Source organism: Pan paniscus, chromosome 13 (assembly GCF_029289425.2).
Source record: "Pan paniscus chromosome 13, NHGRI_mPanPan1-v2.0_pri, whole genome shotgun sequence".
In the NCBI taxonomy this organism is placed as follows: domain Eukaryota; kingdom Metazoa; phylum Chordata; class Mammalia; order Primates; family Hominidae; genus Pan; species Pan paniscus.
In genome coordinates this window covers 76,997,786-77,018,019 of record NC_073262.2, presented here as the reverse complement: position 1 = coordinate 77,018,019, position 20,234 = coordinate 76,997,786, and the positions used below count along the sequence as shown (strand labels likewise).

Sequence of the window (20,234 nt, the reverse complement as noted above, 5' to 3'; positions counted from 1 at the left end):
GAGCAAGACTCCATCTCACACACACACACACACAAAAAGCTCTTAATTGTATGCGCACCTCTATGCCATTTAGAGGCAACCAGTATTAATATTTAAAATTCAATTTTATTTAAGATTGTATTATAAATATTAGCAACCAGACTGAATAATTAAAGGGCCATTAAAGTAATACATAGGAATTAAACATTTTGTATAGAAGAAAAAAATTAAAAACCCTCTTGGTTTAAAATGAAATATTAATATAAGACAGGTGTTTTTGTTTGTTTTTAACTAAATAAGGCTTTTTTTCCTAAAACTATGACATCATTAATAACTTCCCCCATACTCCAATAATAGACAATTTTTTCCCATCATCTCCCTAGTACCTAGGGCAAACTTACAGTTGTTCTTGGCAATATGAATGGAATGGTAAAGCCTGGAAAGTCCAGTAAAATATATTATCTTATAACTGAGTTTTTCTCACCAAATTTTTAACCACATCTGCTATTGACAGGTAAACAAATTTGAACTGATTGCCTTTTGCTTTCCATGATAATATGCAGGTGAGTGCGCAAATAAGTGGTAAAAGACCAACAAAGCAGTAAAAAGAAATAGACAAAGTATTTAACCAGCAAACTAAAGAACTCATTTCTGAATATTTTTCTATCCCCCTACCCTCCCGTATGAACTCCTTTTTGGCAGTAACTGTCTCATTCTTCCCTAAATGACAGACACATCAGCTGGAGTACGTCATTTAAGCCAGTGTAGGTGATTTAGGCTGGCAACTTTAAATAGCTGCCATGAAATGTTGTCATTAGTTTGCTATCTTCAGGGAAAACAAAATGAAACAGGAATATACAAAATGAGATAAGAGTCTCTCTTACCTTACATAAACCTTATGTTTGAGGGCAGGGGGCAAACCTTTAAAAAAAAATTATTTATTTATTTAGAGACATGGTTTTGCCATGTTGGCCAAGTTGGCCTCCTGGGCTCAAGTGATCCTCCCGCCTCTGCCTCCCAAAATGCTGGGATTACACGCATGAGCCACCACTCCCAGCTGAAAATTTTTAAAATTTATTGTTAGTTCATATTTGGGAAACAAAAAGCTCAGTCTTCAGTCTGAGATTTTGCAAAAGTGGAAGTGTAGTGTAAAAAAATATAAAACATACATACCAATAGCCAGCCTAAAACTGCTTGTTAGCAACCCAAGCTAGTAATTAAAAATTTTGAAATCTGGGAATAAAAGCAAGATTAATTAAAGTACTTGGTGGTTACCCATAGGGGGGTGTGTGTGTGTGTGTGTGTGATTAGCAACCACTTGGCAATGTATTCAGTATTGTTATTTGACAAGTAAGGATGAGGAATTTTGAATTGGAAATAAGGATGATAAATTCCTCATGTACCTTTAAAAATACATCTTTTAAATGAACTCTTACTGAGAGAATAACTACTAAAAGTTTAATTGTAGTTTTTTATTATAATATTTTGCTTTGATTTTATACTAAAAACTGCCAACCAGATAACATCTAAATGTATCTTTTTCAATATGACAAAGTTACATAAGAAGACTCCCCTTGCACGTAAAGAAAAATGCAATTATTTTCTATTCTGAATCTCCAGACTGCTGTTTTAGAAAATCATATCTGATTATTTGCTCAGCAGAAGATTATTGAGTTGATTTAGCTATGATTTTACTTAACAAAGCTTCAACTGCATTCCTACTGTGGAGTCCGAAAAAGGTAGAGAGATATAAATGATACATTCAAACTGTGATTTTTGTGAACAGGGCCATCGATGCACCCCTCGGAGCTAATAGCGGAGATGAGAAACAGTGGGTTTGCACTGAAACGAAATGTACTGGGGAGAAACTTGACCGCAAATGATCCATCACAGGTAATGATCTTTTTATCAGTAAGCTGAAAATGTCTATAAATCTAAATGTGATTGCTTGTGAATTGCTACTTAATGTTTTCCAATATGCATATATCCATAGGAAAGTAAGATAGAGCAAAGAAAATGCCCAAAATGTATTTTGATTTTGCTTTATTATTTTAATCTAAATGAGAAATTGTTTATAAACCTGTATTTTAATAAATGAAACTGCTCCTCTGAGTTTATGTGGATAAAATATCTAACTGAACTGGTGATGAGGTTGTTGGTTTTTCCTTCCTGCTAACTTACCCCTGATATGACATTAAATAGAACCAATGGTTAGAAGTATGTAAAAACTCCTAAAAATTGTAGAAAATATTTTAAACTTATTTATTTTATTAAACTATACATAGATCCATAAAATGATTGAGTTTGAAGGGCTATATTATTATATATTTGATAATGTGCTGTTGAAATTATAATAAAAGCTAAAATTGTGGATATTTTGACATTCTCATAATCTCATAATCTTCTTTTTTATATTTCATTAAATTAAAAATAAAGTATTTAAACTGGCAAGTGTTAACATTCAAGAGATAGAGAATGGAAGTCATGCTCTAAACATTTTATCTGTGTGTGTCTATCATCCTTTTCCTGGAAAAGTTTCCTAATGCTGGCAAAGCAGTCATGTTAACCTCTTAGTGCTATATGATCCACTTCGGCAGGGAGACTACAAAAAAATTTTTTAATTCTCTCCCACTTCCCAATCCAAAATATCATATTCATCTACAGTGTGTCCCTGATACAAAACTTATTTATAAATGTTTTCTTTTTTATCTACTAACTACCTTGTGTTGAAATCTAGCAATTTAATGATATCTTTGTTGACTCAGGAGTATGTTGCAAGTGAGGGTGAAGAAGATCCAGAAGTTGAATTTTTAAAGTCACTAACAACCAAACAAAAACAGAAACTTCTCAGGTAATTTAAAAGTATATATTTAATAGATTTATTTTTTCCTTAGTATTCATCTCAGTATCGTATTCAACTCTGATCCTAAGAGCTCATGAAGGTCCTTATACCATGCATCACATTTATTGATTATTCTTCACCCATAGCTAATACAATTTTGTCTGTCTTTTCAGTAACATGGAAATGAGTGTAAGATTGTATACTCAGATTGTACCACAAAACGATTGCACTTTTCAGAATGTTTAATTTAGAATTAGACTTATTTATAGCTTTTACTTTTCAAAATAGATTTGTATGTATCTTCGCACACAATTTGTTCTTAGGAAACATTTTTGGCCATTTTTAAAATGTTTTGTAAAATTTTATGAGAATGCAGAAAGAATGCTTAAATTTAAGGTAAACGTGAATTTTGTTAAACAGACTACCTCTGAATTAAAAGAATCCAAGAAATGTCTGCTGGGTCCAATAGAGGGAGCTCATGATGCTTTCAGTATGTAGAGTTTTGAGAATGGCTAGACGGAACCTAGAGACTTATTTTCAGAGTAACTGAAACATACCATATAAACAAGTTACTCCTCCAAGAATGTGAAGTACTCTTTAGAAATTCAGAATGTTTTAATAGGATTGTCCTATTTATAAAACTAAACAATTGTTGAAAACAAGTATTAACTATATTATTTTATAAAACCAATATTTCAGAAGTTTAATGTGTACTCTTACTCAGAATTTCTGGAGAATATTCTCTTGAATTTTGATAATGTTGATTAATATTTATATACTATAAAATAGTACATAAAATTAATTTTTCATCTGATTATAGCTATATATTTGCTTTTATAGTAGTTCCAACTGATGTTACACACCTTTCACAGGCTTTCTTTAGGATGACCCTTTAGAGTGCTATATAATTTCAACTCAGTAAGAATTTAACAAAAAAATAGTCATTACTATTGAAGTATAGTCAGAAAATTGGCTTGATGCATTTAATTTTTTAATTTAATATATTCACGCTTTGAATAATTTTAAAGGAAGAAAATGAGTTGTCATTTAGTAAACAATACGTTCATATATGGATACCAGTTCTTTTTTTTTTTTTTTTTTTTTTTAAGACAGAGTCTCACTCTTTTGCCCATGCTGGAGTGCAGTGGCATGATTTTGACTCACTGCAACCTCCGCCTCCCAGGTTCAAGCGATTCTTCTGCCTCAGCCTCCTGAGTAGCTGGGATTACAGGCAGGTGCCACCATGCCCGGCTAATTTTTGTATTTTTACTAGAGATGGGGTTTCACCATGTTGGTCAGGCTGGTCTCGAACTCCTGACCTTGTGATCCGCCCACCGTGGCCTCCCAAAGTGCTGGGATTACAGGTATGAGCCACCGCGCTCTGCCATGGATACTATTTTTAATAACTTCTAAGAAAATATATTGTTTGTTCATAACTTACAGTTGATGAAATAATTGTTTTTCACACAGTCTGTTACTGTTTATTTCCCAATTACAGGAAATTAGATCGACTGGAGGAGAAAAAAAAGAAAAAAGATAGAAAAAAGAAAAAGTTTCAGAAGAGCAGAAGTAAACACAAAAAACATAAGTCCTCTTCTTCCTCGTCTTCCTCCTCCTCCTCCTCTTCCTCTACTGAGACTTCAGAAAGCAGTAGTGAGAGTGAGAGTAACAATAAAGAAAAAAAAATACAAAGGAAGAAAAGAAAGAAAAACAAGTGTTCAGGGCATAATAACAGTGATTCTGAAGAGAAGGACAAGTCTAAGAAGAGAAAGCTTCATGAAGAACTTTCTAGCAGTCACCGTAACCGGGAAAAAGCCAAGGAAAAGCCCAGGTTCTTAAAACACGAGAGTTCTAGGGAGGACAGCAAATGGAGCCATTCTGATTCTGACAAAAAGTCCAGAACCCATAAACACAGCCCAGAGAAGAGAGGCTCTGAAAGAAAGGAGGGGAGCAGCAGAAGCCACGGCAGGGAGGAAAGGAGCCGGAGAAGCCGGAGCAGAAGTCCTGGTAGTTACAAGCAAAGGGAGACAAGGAAACGGCCACAGCGAAATCCTGGTGAAGAGCAAAGCAGAAGAAATGACAGCAGAAGCCATGGCACAGACTTGTATAGAGGAGAAAAAATGTACAGAGAGCACCCAGGAGGTACACATACTAAAGTGACACAAAGAGAATGAAGCAGAAGTAGAGAAGAAAGACTGTATGTGACAATTACCTGGGAATAAAAATATCTCCACTTTTTTATTGAATACCTTTAGCAAGGGGTAAATTATGTACTGTTGTCTTTCTAATAAAAAAGCTCAATTTTAATTTTTCATCTCTAGACTGTCAATTCAAGTACAAAACTACATGAGTACTATAAGAATGAATTTTGCAAATATTTGTAAGTAAGCTATTTTGGGGCTGTGGAAATATTTTCTGTTGGTAACTGTTTCTTGTTCCCCATACCAGATAAAAACCGCATATAACTCTGTGACATTTGCTTTGTTCTGAAACATCATTAAAAGAATGACAGTACCTTAAATGGGTATAATTTACTTTTTTCAATTCAAATTTGTTATTCTAGGATTTGAATTTGCTTGAAGTGAATTGTAATAATTATTCAAATTCATTAGTATAAATTAAACAAGGATTAATAAATCTTTAAGACTTTTAAGCCCCCTTTAGGTGTTTTGTTCTATAGAATAAGCTGTTTACATTTGGATAATATTAGTTTTCTGTGCAGGTATACAAATTACCTCAAACTTAAAACAGTCCAACTGGGCCAGGCACGGTGGCTTTACGCCTGTAATCACAGCACTTTGGGAGGCCCAGGCGGGCGGATCACCTGAGGTCAGGAGTTTCGAGACCAGCCTAGCCAACATGGTGAAACCCCGTGTCTACTAAAAATACAAAAAATTAGCTGGGCATGGTGGCATGCACTGTAGTTCTAGCTATTCAGGAGGCTGAGGCAGGAGAAACGCTTGAACCTGGGAGGTGGAGGTTGCAGTGAGCCAAGATTACGCCACTGCACTCCAGCATGGGCGACAGAGTGAGACTCCGTCTCAAAAAAAAAAAAAAAAAAAATTAGCCAGGCATGGTGGTGCGCACCTGTAGTCCCAGCTACTCAGGAGGCTGAGGTGGGAGAATTGCTTGAACCCAGGAGCGGAGGTTGCAGTGACCCAAGATCACGCCACTGCACTCCAGCCTGGGTGACAGAGCAAGACTCCATCTCAAAAACAAAACAAAACAAAAAACAGTCCAGCTGTATTAACAGTTCTAGAAGTCAGAAGTTTGACATGGGCTAAAGTCAAGATGTCAATAGAATTGTGTTTCTTCTAGAGGCTCAAGGGGAAAATATGTTTGCTTGCCTGTTGCAGCTTCTAGATGCTGCCTGCATTTCTTGGCTCCTGGCCCCCCCTCCTCCGTTTTCAAAGCTAAGAGAGGAGTCAAGTCCTTCTCAAATCTAATCATTCTGACACTTTGACATTCTGCATCCCTCTTCCAATTTTAAGGACCTTGTGATTACATCAGGCCCACCTGAAGAATCATGCAATAATCTCCCAATTTTAATATCAATGTTAATTCTATCTGCAACTTTAATTCCTCTTTTCTTTGTAATGTAACATATTCACAGGTTCCAGGGGTTAGGATATGTACATCTATGAGGGACTATTATTCTGCCTTCCACAATTGGCCCTTCTATTACTGGCATACAACTATTAAAGATTTTACTTCATACCTGGTTGATCGTACCAGTGGTCCGTGGCGGGGGGCAGGGGGTAGATTTTCAAATGAAACAATGCAAACTGTTTTGATATTTCACCAGTATAGGTATATAAGGCGTATTTAAATTTAGCTGCAAATTTTCACTTGTGTTTCAAAGGATATGGTAAAGGAAAACTACAGAAAGAACTGGTACAAATCACAAGTAACATGCAGTTCCAAAAAACATAACTTCACATCTTGGACACAAGTTTTTTTATCAGTGTTCTATATTTTTAAACCATCTGCTACTTAATACAAAACAAATACTGATTAGATGGTTTTGATAGTTGGCAGTCACAATTTCATAAATTCTGTAGGAGTAACATTTGAAAGAAGTAAAACCACTCCACATCATCTGATATGTATGTTTTGCCTTGTCTGTGCACACACACAAAACAAATGTCCTCTAAGAAAAACTAAGTGAAGAGGTAAACAACCCTTGATTATTTAGATTTTTAAGACGCAGGGTGGCGGGGGGGGGGGGGGGCGGGGAGGAACTTGAATTCCTTCCACAGTATTGTTAAATAACTTACAGCGCACCTCAAAGATCCCTTATTCACTTAAAAAAAAGCATGCATTTGAAATTGGTAAACACTGCTAATTTACAACTTGAGTTCATCAGTGTTGCAGTGATTATTTTCTACCTTATGCCTTTTTAGACTTTATAATTTTTATAATGTCAAAACCTATGCAATACTTACTACCTTAAAGGGTTTCTGAAGCAATACAGTGTTCATGAAGAGAAATGCTGAAATGCATCCTAAAATTAAAAATGAATTAAAAACGTTATTTCTTACACTTTTTTCATTTGACTCACAAACCGTGGTCCACTTTTTTAATGCAGATGAGATCTTGCTATGTTGCTCAGGCTGGTCTTGAACTCCTGAATTCAAGCAATCTGCCTGCCTCAACCTCCCAAAGTGCTGGGATTATAGGCGTGAACCACCATACCTGGCCAATGTGGTCCACTTTTTATAAAGTGGCCATGAGATTTTTTTTAGTCTCTGATTTAATTATCCTTATTGTTAGGATTGAGAAACTATAAAGTACTGCCAAAATCTCCAATATTTTTAACCATCTAATTCTGAGAAAAAATTTCCATGTAGTTATGGAAGATGTTGATTTTGTTTGGCTTTCAGCCTTGGTCACCCAAGGGTGCTCAAAAGCCCTAACGAACTACCATTCTAACTGTAAACTTAAAAACGGAAGAGAGGCATTTTCACACAAAATCATACCATGATAACAAATAGCTTTAAAGAGGCTCAGTTAATGTGTTCCACATACCCTAATGATGGAAAATAATTTTTCAAAATAAAAATATTGGACATGTAATTCTACTTTTGTTTTGAAATATAAGGTAGAAACCAAGGAGACGAACCTCATAAGATGAACCTCATAATAAAAGGGATGTCTAGTACGTGTAGAGATTCCTCTACGTACCTAAAGCCCAAGAAGAATCCTCCACGTTTAATAAATCTATGACTTAAGAACCCAAACAAAAGTCCTCAACGGGGATATTTTTTAGAAAACCAGCCTGGTGAAATTTGTCATTCTTACCCTTAATAGAGAAGTTCCTTTAAAGAAATCTTGGCACACTTACAAGTTTCTTATTTATCCATGAGCCTGGAACTGCACAAGGCATAGGACACATTTTGGAGGCATTTCTCCCTCTGCCTTCGCAGGGACTTTTCCCCTAACCTAACATTTAACATAACACTAACAAATTAATTCCTGTAGGAGGTGCTGTCGATTTATAAATAATCAGGAAATACCAAGTTGCTAGGTTAGAACTTGTTTATCTGAACGTCTCTGTGGTAAATTAGTCATAATTTATTTTAATAAAGGCCAAAATGGGCAGAGGTTTCTGCAGCATAGTGGCAGGTCTGCTTACCTTGCATTGTGAAGCGGAGATCTTGTTTTGAACCATAGGGCTGTAATCTTAAGAAAGCTTTTCATCTGAAAGGCTTGAAGAGACCTTTCTTGCTGTTCTTCCATGAGACTGCTTGCTGATAGTGAATCAAATCATTCCACGCTGCTGGGAGCAGGCGTTTCCCAGTTTTAATCACTGAACATTTCGTATGCTTTGGCATTGAAGCTCAGAGTTCAAAATCCACCTGAGCCATTTCACTCTTCTCCTTACCTAATGACCACTGGGCCAAGATGCTGGTGGAGGTAGCTCCGGAGGGCCGCAGCTCCACACTCCGGACGTAAGACCAGGAAGAAAGTAGCATTTTTAGCTTCAGCAGCTGAAGGATATTTAAAAATCTTATTTAGGTTTTCTGAAAAAGAAAAGCTCTGCTATAGTTATCATTTCTTGAAAAGAGATAAAAGCATGCAATACCTGCAGGCCTTGGGAGCATTCTCTGATCAAAAAGGAGAAAGACCTTTAAAAAGTTGTGAGGAACAAGTCAGACCGGGGAAACTAAGGTTTGGGAAAGCGGGGGCCTCTGAAAACTCTCCTACCTGATCGAGGCTCCTAAAACCCGGTTCCTGCTAATGGGAAAGGAAGAGGTAACTCCACAGCACCTTCCCCTTTCTCCTCCCTTCACGCCACACTTATCACCCCCAGAATGCCCAGAATGTAGCAGTAATGACGAAGATGTGCGGGACGAACGCGGAGAGCTGCCTGGAATGAAAAGAAACGCACCCTCCGGCCCGAGCTGCCCCGGAGCCGCCTTTCTCCAGTCCCTTGGGCTTGAAGGGCTTCGCGAGGGGGTAGACAGAAGTGGAGGTCCGAGGGCTCCTGGGTTGACAGAGCAGGGCTTCCCAGGAGGACGTCGCCCTAAACCTAAAGGAAGCCGGAATGGGGGTGGAGTAGGGTGACAGGATGAATCCTGGCTGGGGTCGCCCCTTCCCATCCTGAGGCGACGCCCCCCTGCGTGCTCTGGTGGTTTCCTTCTGGGTGCGCGGTCTGGCAACCTTGCGAAAACACCCCAAACCGAAATGGGGAGGCCGAGAATGAGGGAGCGCACACCCTTCCTAGCAGATGCGCCTCCCGCGCCAGGAGGCCGCCCAACACCCGACCCACAAGGTGCGGCGGGGAAGGGTCGGGGCCTGCCCTCTGCGCGGCTCCCTCGTCCCCGTTGGCCCAAGCCACCCCCCCGAAGCAATTCTCAGGCCTTTCCGCTGGGGGCCCGCCCGCCGAGGGCCCTGCCAGTCCCCGCCTAAGCTTGCCGGGCCTCGGGCGCAGTCCCCCGCGCGGGCCGGACTCGCCTTCAGCAGTTAGGAAAGCGAGCGAATTTTTCTGGTCGCTCGGGCTCCACAGGTGAAGAGGGCGCTTTATGAAGCTCCTGGGACAAACATGAAGATATCAACTTTCGTCAGCAATCTGCAAGCAGAATGCGGACTGGGGCAGACACCCTGTCACTTTGCATTTCCTTTATAAATAAATGAATCACCCAGAAATGGTTACATGCCTGCAAAACAATGCAAAACCCCCAGTATGAAATTCTACAGGAAGAGAGTATAAGGGTCTTGGAAAATCTGGAACTCTTAGGGGCTGTGGTTTTCCGGGTCCTCGACAGCCGGTCCTGGAGGGACGTGTCCCCACGGACATTCTGAAACCCTTTCCTTAACTGGAGATGCAAACACACAGTCTATATTTACATCAACAATATATGGGGGAGGCATGTCTGTATGTATTTACCTCATACATATTTCTATACACTCCAGCGTCTGGGAAGGGTGGGGGGTAAATAACACTGAACGGTTAAAATTATGGAGAAGGGATAATAACTGATTACTAATTTGAAAGTAAACAAACAGGTGACTTTTTCAGATCAAATTCCTCCTTGTATCGTTACAATAAATATCTCTGAAGGAAGCTCTCTATTTATGTTGTCATTGATTAATTCTTCACTACCTCATTTGATTTCGATTTAGAACGATTTGATTCTAATTTAATTAGCATGTAATTTGGATGTACATAATTACTGTAATTATGACATTCAGGTAAGGCAGCTTTAGGCTGAAAGGCAATTTCAAATTTTCTAGCAACCTACTTTGTACTGGGAAATGGACAAGGACTTTGCGCCCTGCTATCCAAGTAGTAATTAGCACATCTTTGAAATAGGCAGTGCGGCGGGGTTTGTATTAAAACAGCAAATACAAACCCAGCCGAGTTACCCGCCGCAAAGGTGGCTGCGAGTCCCCGGAAACGCACTGCTTCTCCCCGGCGCGAGTTCAGGGAGCCCGGCACCCAGGCGCCTTGGCCGGGCTCTCGCGGCTGCGGGTGACGGCGCCTCCGCCGCCTCGGGCGCAGGGTTTGAAGGTGTCGCTTTTTAAATTAAAATACAATAAATACGCGCTGGGGGGTGGGGGGCACAAAAATGGAGAAGGAGGAAGTCACTCCACGCAGTATGAAGACGGGCTGGGGTCGGGGAGATAGTGGACTGGAAGAGGAGGGAAAGGGGCGGCAGGGGGAGGACGATACACTGAGAGGAGAGAAAATCGGCCAACGCCCCCAACTGTTACCCGATTTCAGATTTGGGTTTCAAAGGGAAAAGGAGAGGACAAAAGGGGTCGGTTTGCTCCAGGAGGGTGTGCGCACCCTTTGGGGAGGCCTCGAGCGGGGAATTTGGGGGCTTCTCGCCGCCCTCGGGGGCCCTGCGCGACCGGCCCGGCTCCTGCCTGCCCAGCCGCACCCCGCGCCCCACTCGGGCTGGGGTGTCCGCCGGAGGACGAAGGCGATGCAGAAGGCTGCTCCGGCCCGCCTCGGGTTGGGGCTGCGAAAGCGGCGGGTCCCTTGCCTCCCTGATTGTCCACGAGGGGGTAGGGGGGTGGGATGGTTTGGTGGCCTGTTTGAATCGGCCTGGTTCCAGCCGGGCCCCGGGTAGTCCACGCGGGCCTTGCGGGCCGGGAGCCACGGATGCAGAGTCAGAGGGGTCTGCGTCCACAGCTGGATCCCCACATCCTGGGGTCCACGTCGCCGCCGACAACGCTTCAGCCCTCTCAACTCTTAAGTTGGAAGACCCTGAAGTTGCCTTGAAAAGGATGTTAAATGGACAATTCTAAGACCAGGGCCAACCGGTCGTTATTTTGTTTTGTTTGGATTTTCAGTTAGCACGTTCCAGAAACGACCCTTTTGCCCAAAAGCCACTGCCAAGTAGTGCTCCCCACCCCCAATAGCAGGGCTCGTTCCCCGCTGGAACGCAAACTGTCGCGTTTCTTCGCAGGATCCTCTTGGTTGCTGCTGCTCGCGGCAAAAGCCGGTCTCCACGCGCTGACAGTTGCGAGCCGGGCAGGCGGCGGCCTTCCCGCCTCGGAGCTCTAGGTGGCGCCAGCGAGCCGCACTAGCTAAGCTCCTCTTATGGGAATCAAGAGCTACTGTCAAACATAAAAGCAAATCAGAGTTTTCAGTTTTTTTAATGTGTTAAGAATGTTATTCCTTAAGAAAATTTGTAGCTAAATTATTCTCACTTAAAATAAACACTTAGTATACCAATTACACAAATGGGCGGGATTTATGTGAGATTTACTTCATCTGCATTTTTGTAGTGGAAGAGAGCCTTAGTGAATACAGATAATAGATGCAAATAAGATTAGAGTTAAAATAAATAAAGTTTCCATCCGAATAAAAAGAAATTCAATTTTACACGACTTGTAACGATTTGACGGAAAGTCCAGACGCACCATTCAGGTGCACAATCTAATCTAGTCAAAATAATGTTGTTTCCCTCCTCGAGGAAAGAAAATCTCTTTCTTTTCTTTTTCTTTTTCCTCATCAGGTAGAATCCAATTCATTCCAAGGGCAGAAAACTGGTGTCAGAAAAGGAAACGCTGGAGGATGGTGCGGATCGTGGCTGGGTGGGCGCAGGGCCGAGGAAAACTTGCTTTTCGTTCCTCTGTTGCGCTGGAAGCTATGGGACAGGAAATGCCAGGGAAACCGGGGGACTCGAAATCGCACTGCCCTTACCCGGGCCTGGGCGAGACTCTGGGCCCCCAGGCCGGGTTCCCCGCCCCCACCGACCTCCAGGCCGCTACCCGCCTCTGAGCTTGGGCCCCTGACCACCGCCTCCAGCTCCTTTTGGCCCCTGAGTCGGAAAGTCACAGGCCTCCCGGGCCCCGAGGTGGCCCTGGGGAGGCGCGGCCCCACCGCAATTGGGGACCGAACTCGTGTTGTAACTGGCGGGCTCTCGCCTCCCACGCGCGCTGTCTCCAATTTGGTCATCACTGGCCGGCCGGTCGCCACCCGCTCAGGTCAAGGTTCCCCGCGCCCCCAGGGGCGCCTAGGGCTTGGGGGAGGCCGGGCAGGGGGCCTAGGCCCTGTTTTCGCCTGTTGGCTTCGGCCGGGGCCCCGGGGCCCCGCTGCCTCTGGGCTCAGGTTCCGCGGACTGCTGTCTCCCGGCTGGACGCTCGGTCCGGGGCCGCCGCCCGCCGCTCCCGGGAGCCTGGGTGATGGACGTCCGCTGACCCGCGGGGCAGAGGCAGCGCACACGGCCTTGATCACTGGCCTGCGGAGGGAGCCGCGCGGCCAGCGGGACCTGCACGACCGGGCCCTTTGATCTGCCTTTATTATCAACGAGAAACAAAGCTGCCTGGGCCCGACGCCCGGGCGCCCGCGTTCCTGGGGAGACCCACCACACCCTCTACTCCGCGCCGCCAGCCTGCAGCCCCCAAACGCGCCAGGCACCCTCTGGGCCTCCAGTGCCCCGGCCCGAAGCCCCTCTGGAAAACGCGTCCCTGCCAGCCGGCTCTCCGGAAGACCATCCCCCGACCAGAGGCGCTTAGGGAGTGGGGGGCTCCCGGTTATGAACAGCTTGATCGGGGAGAGAAAATGGCCAAAGTGAAGAAAAACTCGAGGAAGAAGAGCGGGGCAGCCTGGCCGCGGGGAGCTCAAGAAGGAGAAGGAAGAAGCCATTGAATGTCACGCTGCAAACTCCCTGCTGGGGACCTTCGTTCTGTTTTATCGCTACTTTGCGACTTGGTGTTTCAGAACAGTTTCCGAGAAAACATTTTGCTGATTGTTAATAACAAGAATTTATTTTTTCTTTCCTAAAAATCAAAATCTTCGCTCAAATTCCCAAGGCGGACAGTAATCAAAAATGGAAAAAAAAATGTTGGTGCTGGCTTCGCTTGTATTTCCTCTTGTGTGGGAAGTCTTTTAGAAATATTTTTATTCTGTAAATATGTACTTTATTTTCTAAATTAACATTTTTTTCGAATTGCGAAATTATCTCATTTACCAATTTTCTTTTTGTCTCTCCCTCTTTTCTCCCTCTTTTAAACTGGGGCTGTTAAGTTGGTGGTCAGAAGACAAAGAGAGTGAAAATAATTTTCATTTCAATAATTGCCTTCTGGTCAATTTAACTGTGCCTTATTTTGAAAGAGACTGTCTAAATGAGATTCCTGTCCCAAATGTGTTCCCAGGCCTGATCCCAGCCTTTAATTATTCCTGAGTTTTTTTCTTCAGAATAAGACGCCGCACTGAGTAATCACAAAGAAGTCAGAGAGCATCCTTGAACCTTTTCAGAAGCAGCGCCACTGATATTCAAATAACCTGCGAGGGCCATTTGACGGCGCGGGGACCTAGGCATTTCCAATTCACTATTTGCATAGATCAGCCGTCTTTGAAAAGGAAAGGAGCAGTTGTCTTCCATAACATTAAAAAGCCTAGTTATCAAATCAAGTGCTTAGTTTGGGGGCTTTTTAAAACGTTTACATTTTATCTCAGGTTGCCCTTTACCGTTTGACATGCAAATTTGGTGCAGTTAATTTAGACAATTAAAAAGATCTTCAAGGGAGCTTTGTCACAGAGAATATTTGGAGTTTTCCCCGCGGACCAGCTGAGATAAAGTTGGCCAGAACAAATGATGTCTAGGAGATTAATTAGATATTTGATAAGACATGAATCCCTAATAAGGGAATACAAGGCACAGGGGGCTGCTGTGTGCTCTAAGTCAAAATTAATAACATTTAACAAGATTTTCATTTAGGCATGAAATGTCTTTTCCGGGGTATTGACTCTAGCGATTTATTCCCTTGAGTTGCCTTCCAACATACAGGGCCTTGGGAGCTAAAAGACTTCTTTTTTTAAAAGCGTTTTCCTTTCACAGATTGTTTTTAAATCACTTTTTAAAAACAAACAAACCCACCAGAGTTTTCTCTGACCCCTCCCAGAGGTTTAGGCACCTCCCCAATTAAAGCTGCCAAGGACCTTTGCATTTTTTAGGCGCTCCAGAGTTTTAAAATGTCACCTTTTGAGAGCCTTCACATTAAGTAATACAACTACACGTCCTTACAACCCAATTTAATTTATGTTGTTGATATACAAATAAATAATTTTGACTTCTCAAAAACGTATATGTAGTATGGCTTTTATAACCCACATAAACTTTACATTACCTACAACTAACATTAAGGGAATTTTTTCCCAACCGAAAAAAAAATCGACCCACGAAAAGGTTATTGAGGGGGAAACAGGATTTTTAAAAAAGGAAATGTATTGTTCAGAGTCCTTTAATAATACCAAAATGAAAATATGATGTCAAGATTTTCTTGATACAGATAAACGCATTTAATTTCTTTAGATGACCTTAACTTACGTGTTTGTGAGTGAAATAACTCAACATTTTAAATATCTTTTACATATATACTGACTTTCACAAAGTGCATCAGAAAATTAAAAAAAACTCCCTGAATTTCAGGGATTCACCCAAAAAAACTCTATTCGAATGAACATTTACAAGAAAATAAAAGAGAACACAATCTTTTGAACCCTATTTATACAGATGTTATGAAATACAGAGAAACTGTCGCTAGACTTCCAGTTTAATTTCTCACCTTAAGCCTTTTGATGCTTCCTTTTTTAGGAAAAAAGTCTCATTGTAAGTAGATATCAGGCAGGACTTGGAGCATTTTATATATAATATAATCCAAACAAAGGGTGTTTTTATCGGTCCCGTTTGTTTTCAAATGTTCTGACAGTCCTTTGCTGGGTGGTGGCTTGTTTTTGAGAAAAGGAAAGAGACGGGTGTTGGAGGGAGGTGGAGAGTGGGCAAAGAGGGAGCCTTTCTATGTATTGCTCTTCGCTCGAGAAGTTTGGGCGAGTGGTATGTGTGTGCGCGCGCGAGTGTGCGTGCTTGTGGTTGTAGGTCTCCGGTGTATGTGTACGTCTGGGAGTACAGTTTTTAAAGTGTTTGTGTCGGAGGATGGTTCGCTTTTGTTTCCGGACCACGCGTTCGATTGTTATCCGGGCGCGGAAGGCAGAGGGGAGCTCCTCGCACAGCGGGCGAACCGCAGCCCGGGAGCCCTGAGCGGCTCCACCTCGCGCCCAGCCCGGGCCCTGGGGGCGTCACTGAAGCCCCTGCCCTCCCGCCCCCCGCTCGCTCGCCCTCCGAACCTCTCGTTCGTTCTCGGTGTCTCTACTCGCTTGTGTGCTCGCGCCTCTCGCCCGGCCTCTAAGAGTCGTTGGGGCCAGACGCTGCTTCCTTGCCTCCCGCGGAGGCCGCCGCCGCCGCCGCCGCTGCCGCCGCCGCCGCTGCCGCCGCCCGGGCGGCACTGACGCCGGAGTCATGCAGGATGAGGTCGGGGGATTCGGAACGGGGCGTCTCCAGGTTGCTGGCGTCCGTGTCACTGTCGCTGCCCTTTTTGCCCCCGCCGCCCCCGTTGTGCGTCTTAATGTGTTTGCTCAGGTGGTCGCTGCGCATGAAGCGCTTGTTGCACACCGGACAGGCGAAGCGCTTCTCGCCCGTGTGAGTCCGCAGATGCCGCTGCAGCTCGTCCGAGCGCGTGAAGCGCTTGCCGCAGAAGAGCCAGTTGCACACGAAGGGCCGCTCGCCCGTGTGCCAGCGCAGGTGCGCCTTCAGGTGCGACGTCTTCCCGTACACCTTGCCGCAGCCCGGAATGTGGCAGCTGTGCAGGCCCTTGCGCCGCAGGCTCGCCCCGGCCGGGCCCAGCCGCTCCGCCTCCTGGCAGTTGGGGCAGTCGCAGGTGGCGCGGCCCGAGTAGCGGCGGGCAGAGCGTGCCGAGCTCCCCCCGGCGGCGGCAGCCGCGGCGCCCGATATCATGGCGCTGGCGGCGGCGGCTGCCACGGCGGCGCTGGAGTCCGAATAGGAGGGCAACACCGGCTTGAAGCCGTCCTGGGCCAGCAGGTGCTGGCTGGTGGAGAGCAGGTGGGAGGCGGCGGCGGCGGAGGAGCCGAGGCCCGTGGAGCTGAAGGCCGAGTGCGTGAGCGAGCTGAAGTCGGGGTTGTAGGTGCCCAGCTGCGAGTGCAGCGAGGCCTGGGGGGCGCCCGAGTGCAGCGAGCTCTGGAGCCCCCCAGTGGGGTTCTGCACTTCCAGCCACGAGCCCGGGCTGCTGTGCACGTCCCACCACGACGACGCCGCGCCGTTGGTCACCTCGCCGGCCGCCAGCGTCGAATGGAAGCCCGACTTGTACCAGGACTCGTACGGGTGCGCCATGCCCACGCGCGGGTACAGGCCGTCGGCTGCCGTCGTGTGCACCTTGGAAATGAAGGCCGACTGGCCACCCGCCTCCTGCGGGGACACCCCGGCCGCTGCCGCCGCGGCAGCCGCCGAGTTGGAGAAGAGGCCGCCGTAGTCGCTGCTGAAGGCGGACGACGTGGGCGACGTGGAGGCCAGGCAGAAGGCGCTGTTGGCGGCGCCCGAGCCGCCCGCCAGGCCGCCCGAGCCACGGCCCCCGGTGGCCACCGCGAAGCCCGAGAGGCTGGAGCCGAGGTTGCAGCTGGACGAGGAGCGCTTCCAGGGGTGAAAGCCGCCTTTGGCGAAGGCGCTCGACTCTGGCAGCGTCGTCAGCGGGCTCGTGTTGCCGATCTTGTTGCAGGTCGCCGCCAGCATGGCCAACGGGGTCGTTCCGAAGCGCGGCTCTTCCTAGAGTGGGTGGGATGGGGGAGGGAGCAAGAAGGAGGAGGGCAAGAGGAAGTGGGGGAAGAAACAAAGTGCACCCGTGAGCAGCCTCGTCCCCTGCGGCTGCTCCCGGGGGGTCCTGGCTCCCCGCCTCGCGCCTCCTCCCCACGCGCCCGCGGAGGAGTCGCCGCACCGGGCGCGGAGCAGGGGCGATCACCGGGGCGAAGGTCCAGGCGCCGGAAAGTTGCACTTCGCTGAGGCTATAAATCAAAGATGCCTCCGTGTTCCCCGCTGCAACCCTGCCTACAACCGGACTTGGGTTGTCGCCGTAAACCGGCTCCTCTCCCAGAAGACCCCAAGTCGCCCTTCGGGGTGAAGCGCGAAGGTAAACACAGAGACCAGAGACAACAAACACCGGGTGAGGGCGGAGGCGGCCGAAACAGCAGCCAGGGACGGGCGAAACTTGCAGCACTCCCAGGGTGGCTACGACTTGAGTTTTCTTTTTTAATAGAAAACGTTTGGTTTTAAAGTTTACATACACACAAAAACAGCGATTATGAAAACAATAATCCGAGGATAAGCGGCCAGAGACAGATTTCAAAGTCATGGGCGAATTGGGGAGCCGCGGAAATGTAAATGTTTATTAGCGTGACTAGATGGACTGCAAAACGATTAAGACTGTTTTCTGGAAACACCACTGTCGCATAATTGCAACAAAATCCCCAAAGCAAGGCGGGGGATGGGGTATAAATCACGAGGGGAAAAAAAGAAACCTCTAGCTTTTTTTTGAAACCAAATGAAAAAGGACTTGATTAAGAAGGCCTTTTCTTGCAAAGGCATCTTGCTGGGTTCCAAAAACTTGGGGAAAAATCAGTCCCAGAAATGTGGAAAGTGCTAACAGAAGCTGAAGCTGCAGTCTAGCAGCAACAGTTTCTCCGGAGCCGCAGACCCCAGAAGCCATAACGAAAAATTACTCCGGTTAAAACAAGCAAATGCGTTGCCGCGCTTGCGACTTACCCCGAGTATAGACGTGGCCATAGCAGGTCTCTGGCTGCGCAGCGAGGCTGGGAGCGGGGCTGAGCCTGGCGGCTGCTCGGAAAAACTGCTTGGGTCCCGCGCGGCTCCCGCGTCCCCGCGCTCGTGCCGAGCGGACTCCAGGCTCCCGCCGGCTAAACTCAGCCTAAGTGCGAGGAGCACCCGCTTTGAAGTGCCGCTGGCTGCGCCTCTCGCCCAATGAGGGCGCAGGCAGAGCAGACGGGAGCTGCCCCGCAGCCAATCAGACGCTCCGAGGGGCCCGAGCCCGGGCTCCCGGCGCGTGCCAGTCAAGTCGGCTAGCTAGGGCCGCGGGGGTGGGGGGGAGTAGTGGGGGATACTTGCGGGGGGGCGGGGGGCGAGGGCGGGCTGGGGACTGAAGAAATTACAGTGCAATTAAAAATTTACACTCACGCACCAAGCCAGGTTTAAGTACCAATGAAACCGAGCCACAAGCACCCCCCCCACACACAAACCAGCCCGAGATGTTGCAAGTTAGGGCTGACAGTGCTACTCGACTCCCCACTTGTAGGAAAGGAGGCAGGAGGGGAGGAGACACCCAGACACAGCCCGCACCAGCAGGGCCCAAGTGGAGACGGAAATGTCAGCCCTCACTTTGTGTGTCCAGGCTTTTGCCTACAGAACACAACTTCAGCTTGTATCTATCATTCTTGCTTGTGATTTTTATCATTTTCGTGTGTCTTCTACCCAATTCCTTATTCCACTAGATTCAATTTCACTCTCACAGTTATACTGGGGAGGGGGCGCGAAGGGACAGCTCCTCCGAGAGGAGCGAAATAGGCCTCTCTGTACAGATCTACATCCACAGATTTGTTGGGAGGGCCTGGAGCCTGCTGCATCCCGCCATTTCCCCCCAGCGGTGTAAGTGACTTCCTAATTGTCGCTCTGGCCTCTGACCCGGGGGGTAATACAAGTGCCACTCACGCTAGAGGCTTCTGGTGGTAATTGAGGGCACCCTTTGTACGGTTTCGCCAGCGCTTAGATACCAGGTTAACCCAGTTGTCAAATATGACTAAACAGTGGGATGTGCTGATTATCTGCCGGGTTTTGCTGGGGGCTGGCATGGGGGTGGGAGGCATCAGCCCATACAACACGCTGCACGAAGCCGCTTATTTTCTCACTGTAACAACTTTGGAAACAGAGACCGGCGCGAGCGGCGTCCGCCCCCACCTCCACCTCCGCTGAAGCTGCAGCTTGCTCGGCTGTTTGTTTAACCCGGTGAAGATTTGCATGTCGCGTTTCATCCTGGAGTGGAGTTTTCTTGTCCCAGCTCCAACCCACTCCCATTCCAGACCACCAGGGCCTAGAGGCTCGTCCGTAGGGCAAGTGCGCTGTTTTAAGAGGTAGGCTCCCCATTAGTGCCCTGCTTTCACGGACGCGCCCGAGAAATCTCTCCAGGACTTTCACCCGGGAGGGCGGAGGACCAGGCCACACGTGGGCGCTTCCACATTTTGCAGGCTGGAAGCATCCTGAAGTCCTCCCCGGACCTTGTCAGTGTGAAAAGAGGGGTCCTCAAACAGACCAGGGTGCGTCTTCGAGTCCCCCAGCAACCGCTGACCTGCTTGTTTTTCTCTTTCTGGGCCCCGCTTTCTCTTTCTTCTCTAGGGTAGCCAGAAGCTGTTTTTGAACCAGAAATACCATCGCCCTCGGGCAGACCTGGGCACTGGTTTTAATATAGCACACTCCCCACTAAACCCACACCCTGCTTCTTAGAAAAAAAAAAATTAAACTACCAACCCCAAACCCTCGGGTGCAAACGACGAGTTGTCGCGGAGCCGGTGCAAGTGACAAGGATGTGGAACTGTGCCTCC

At 46.4% G+C, this 20,234-nt stretch overlaps 2 protein-coding genes across 2 annotated transcripts in view; one reads left to right on the top strand and one right to left on the bottom strand.

Annotated features, from left to right (window-relative positions):
* CIR1 (corepressor interacting with RBPJ, CIR1) overlaps window positions 1-5,342 on the top strand; it is a 47,609-nt gene extending 42,267 nt beyond the window's left edge. The window contains exons 8-10 of the mRNA XM_034954528.4: window positions 1,766-1,872; window positions 2,745-2,830; window positions 4,320-5,342. Of these exons, the coding sequence (XP_034810419.1) occupies window positions 1,766-1,872; window positions 2,745-2,830; window positions 4,320-4,995 (869 nt within the window). The 3' untranslated portion in view covers window positions 4,996-5,342. The remainder of the gene's footprint in view (window positions 1-1,765; window positions 1,873-2,744; window positions 2,831-4,319) is intronic.
* Window positions 5,343-15,065: 9,723 nt separating this feature from the next.
* Window positions 15,066-18,564, bottom strand: SP9 (Sp9 transcription factor). The gene is made up of 2 exons (XM_034954527.2): window positions 18,388-18,564; window positions 15,066-17,394 (listed from the first exon to the last, which is right to left on the bottom strand). The coding sequence occupies exons 1-2, from the start codon at window positions 18,406-18,408 to the stop codon at window positions 15,964-15,966; spliced, it is 1,452 nt and encodes a 483-aa protein (XP_034810418.2). The 5' UTR covers window positions 18,409-18,564; the 3' UTR covers window positions 15,066-15,963.
* Between the last annotated feature and the right edge of the window lie 1,670 nt (window positions 18,565-20,234).

What these genes read in the sequence shown, in the direction of transcription:
- SP9 (XM_034954527.2), bottom strand. Translation starts at nt 18,408, where the DNA reads ATGGCCACGTCTATACTCGGG. An exon ending in TGGCCACGTCTATACTCGGG is followed by an intron (nt 17,395 to 18,387) that starts GTAAGTCGCAAG and finishes CACCCACTCTAG; the next exon opens with GAAGAGCCGCGCTTCGGAAC.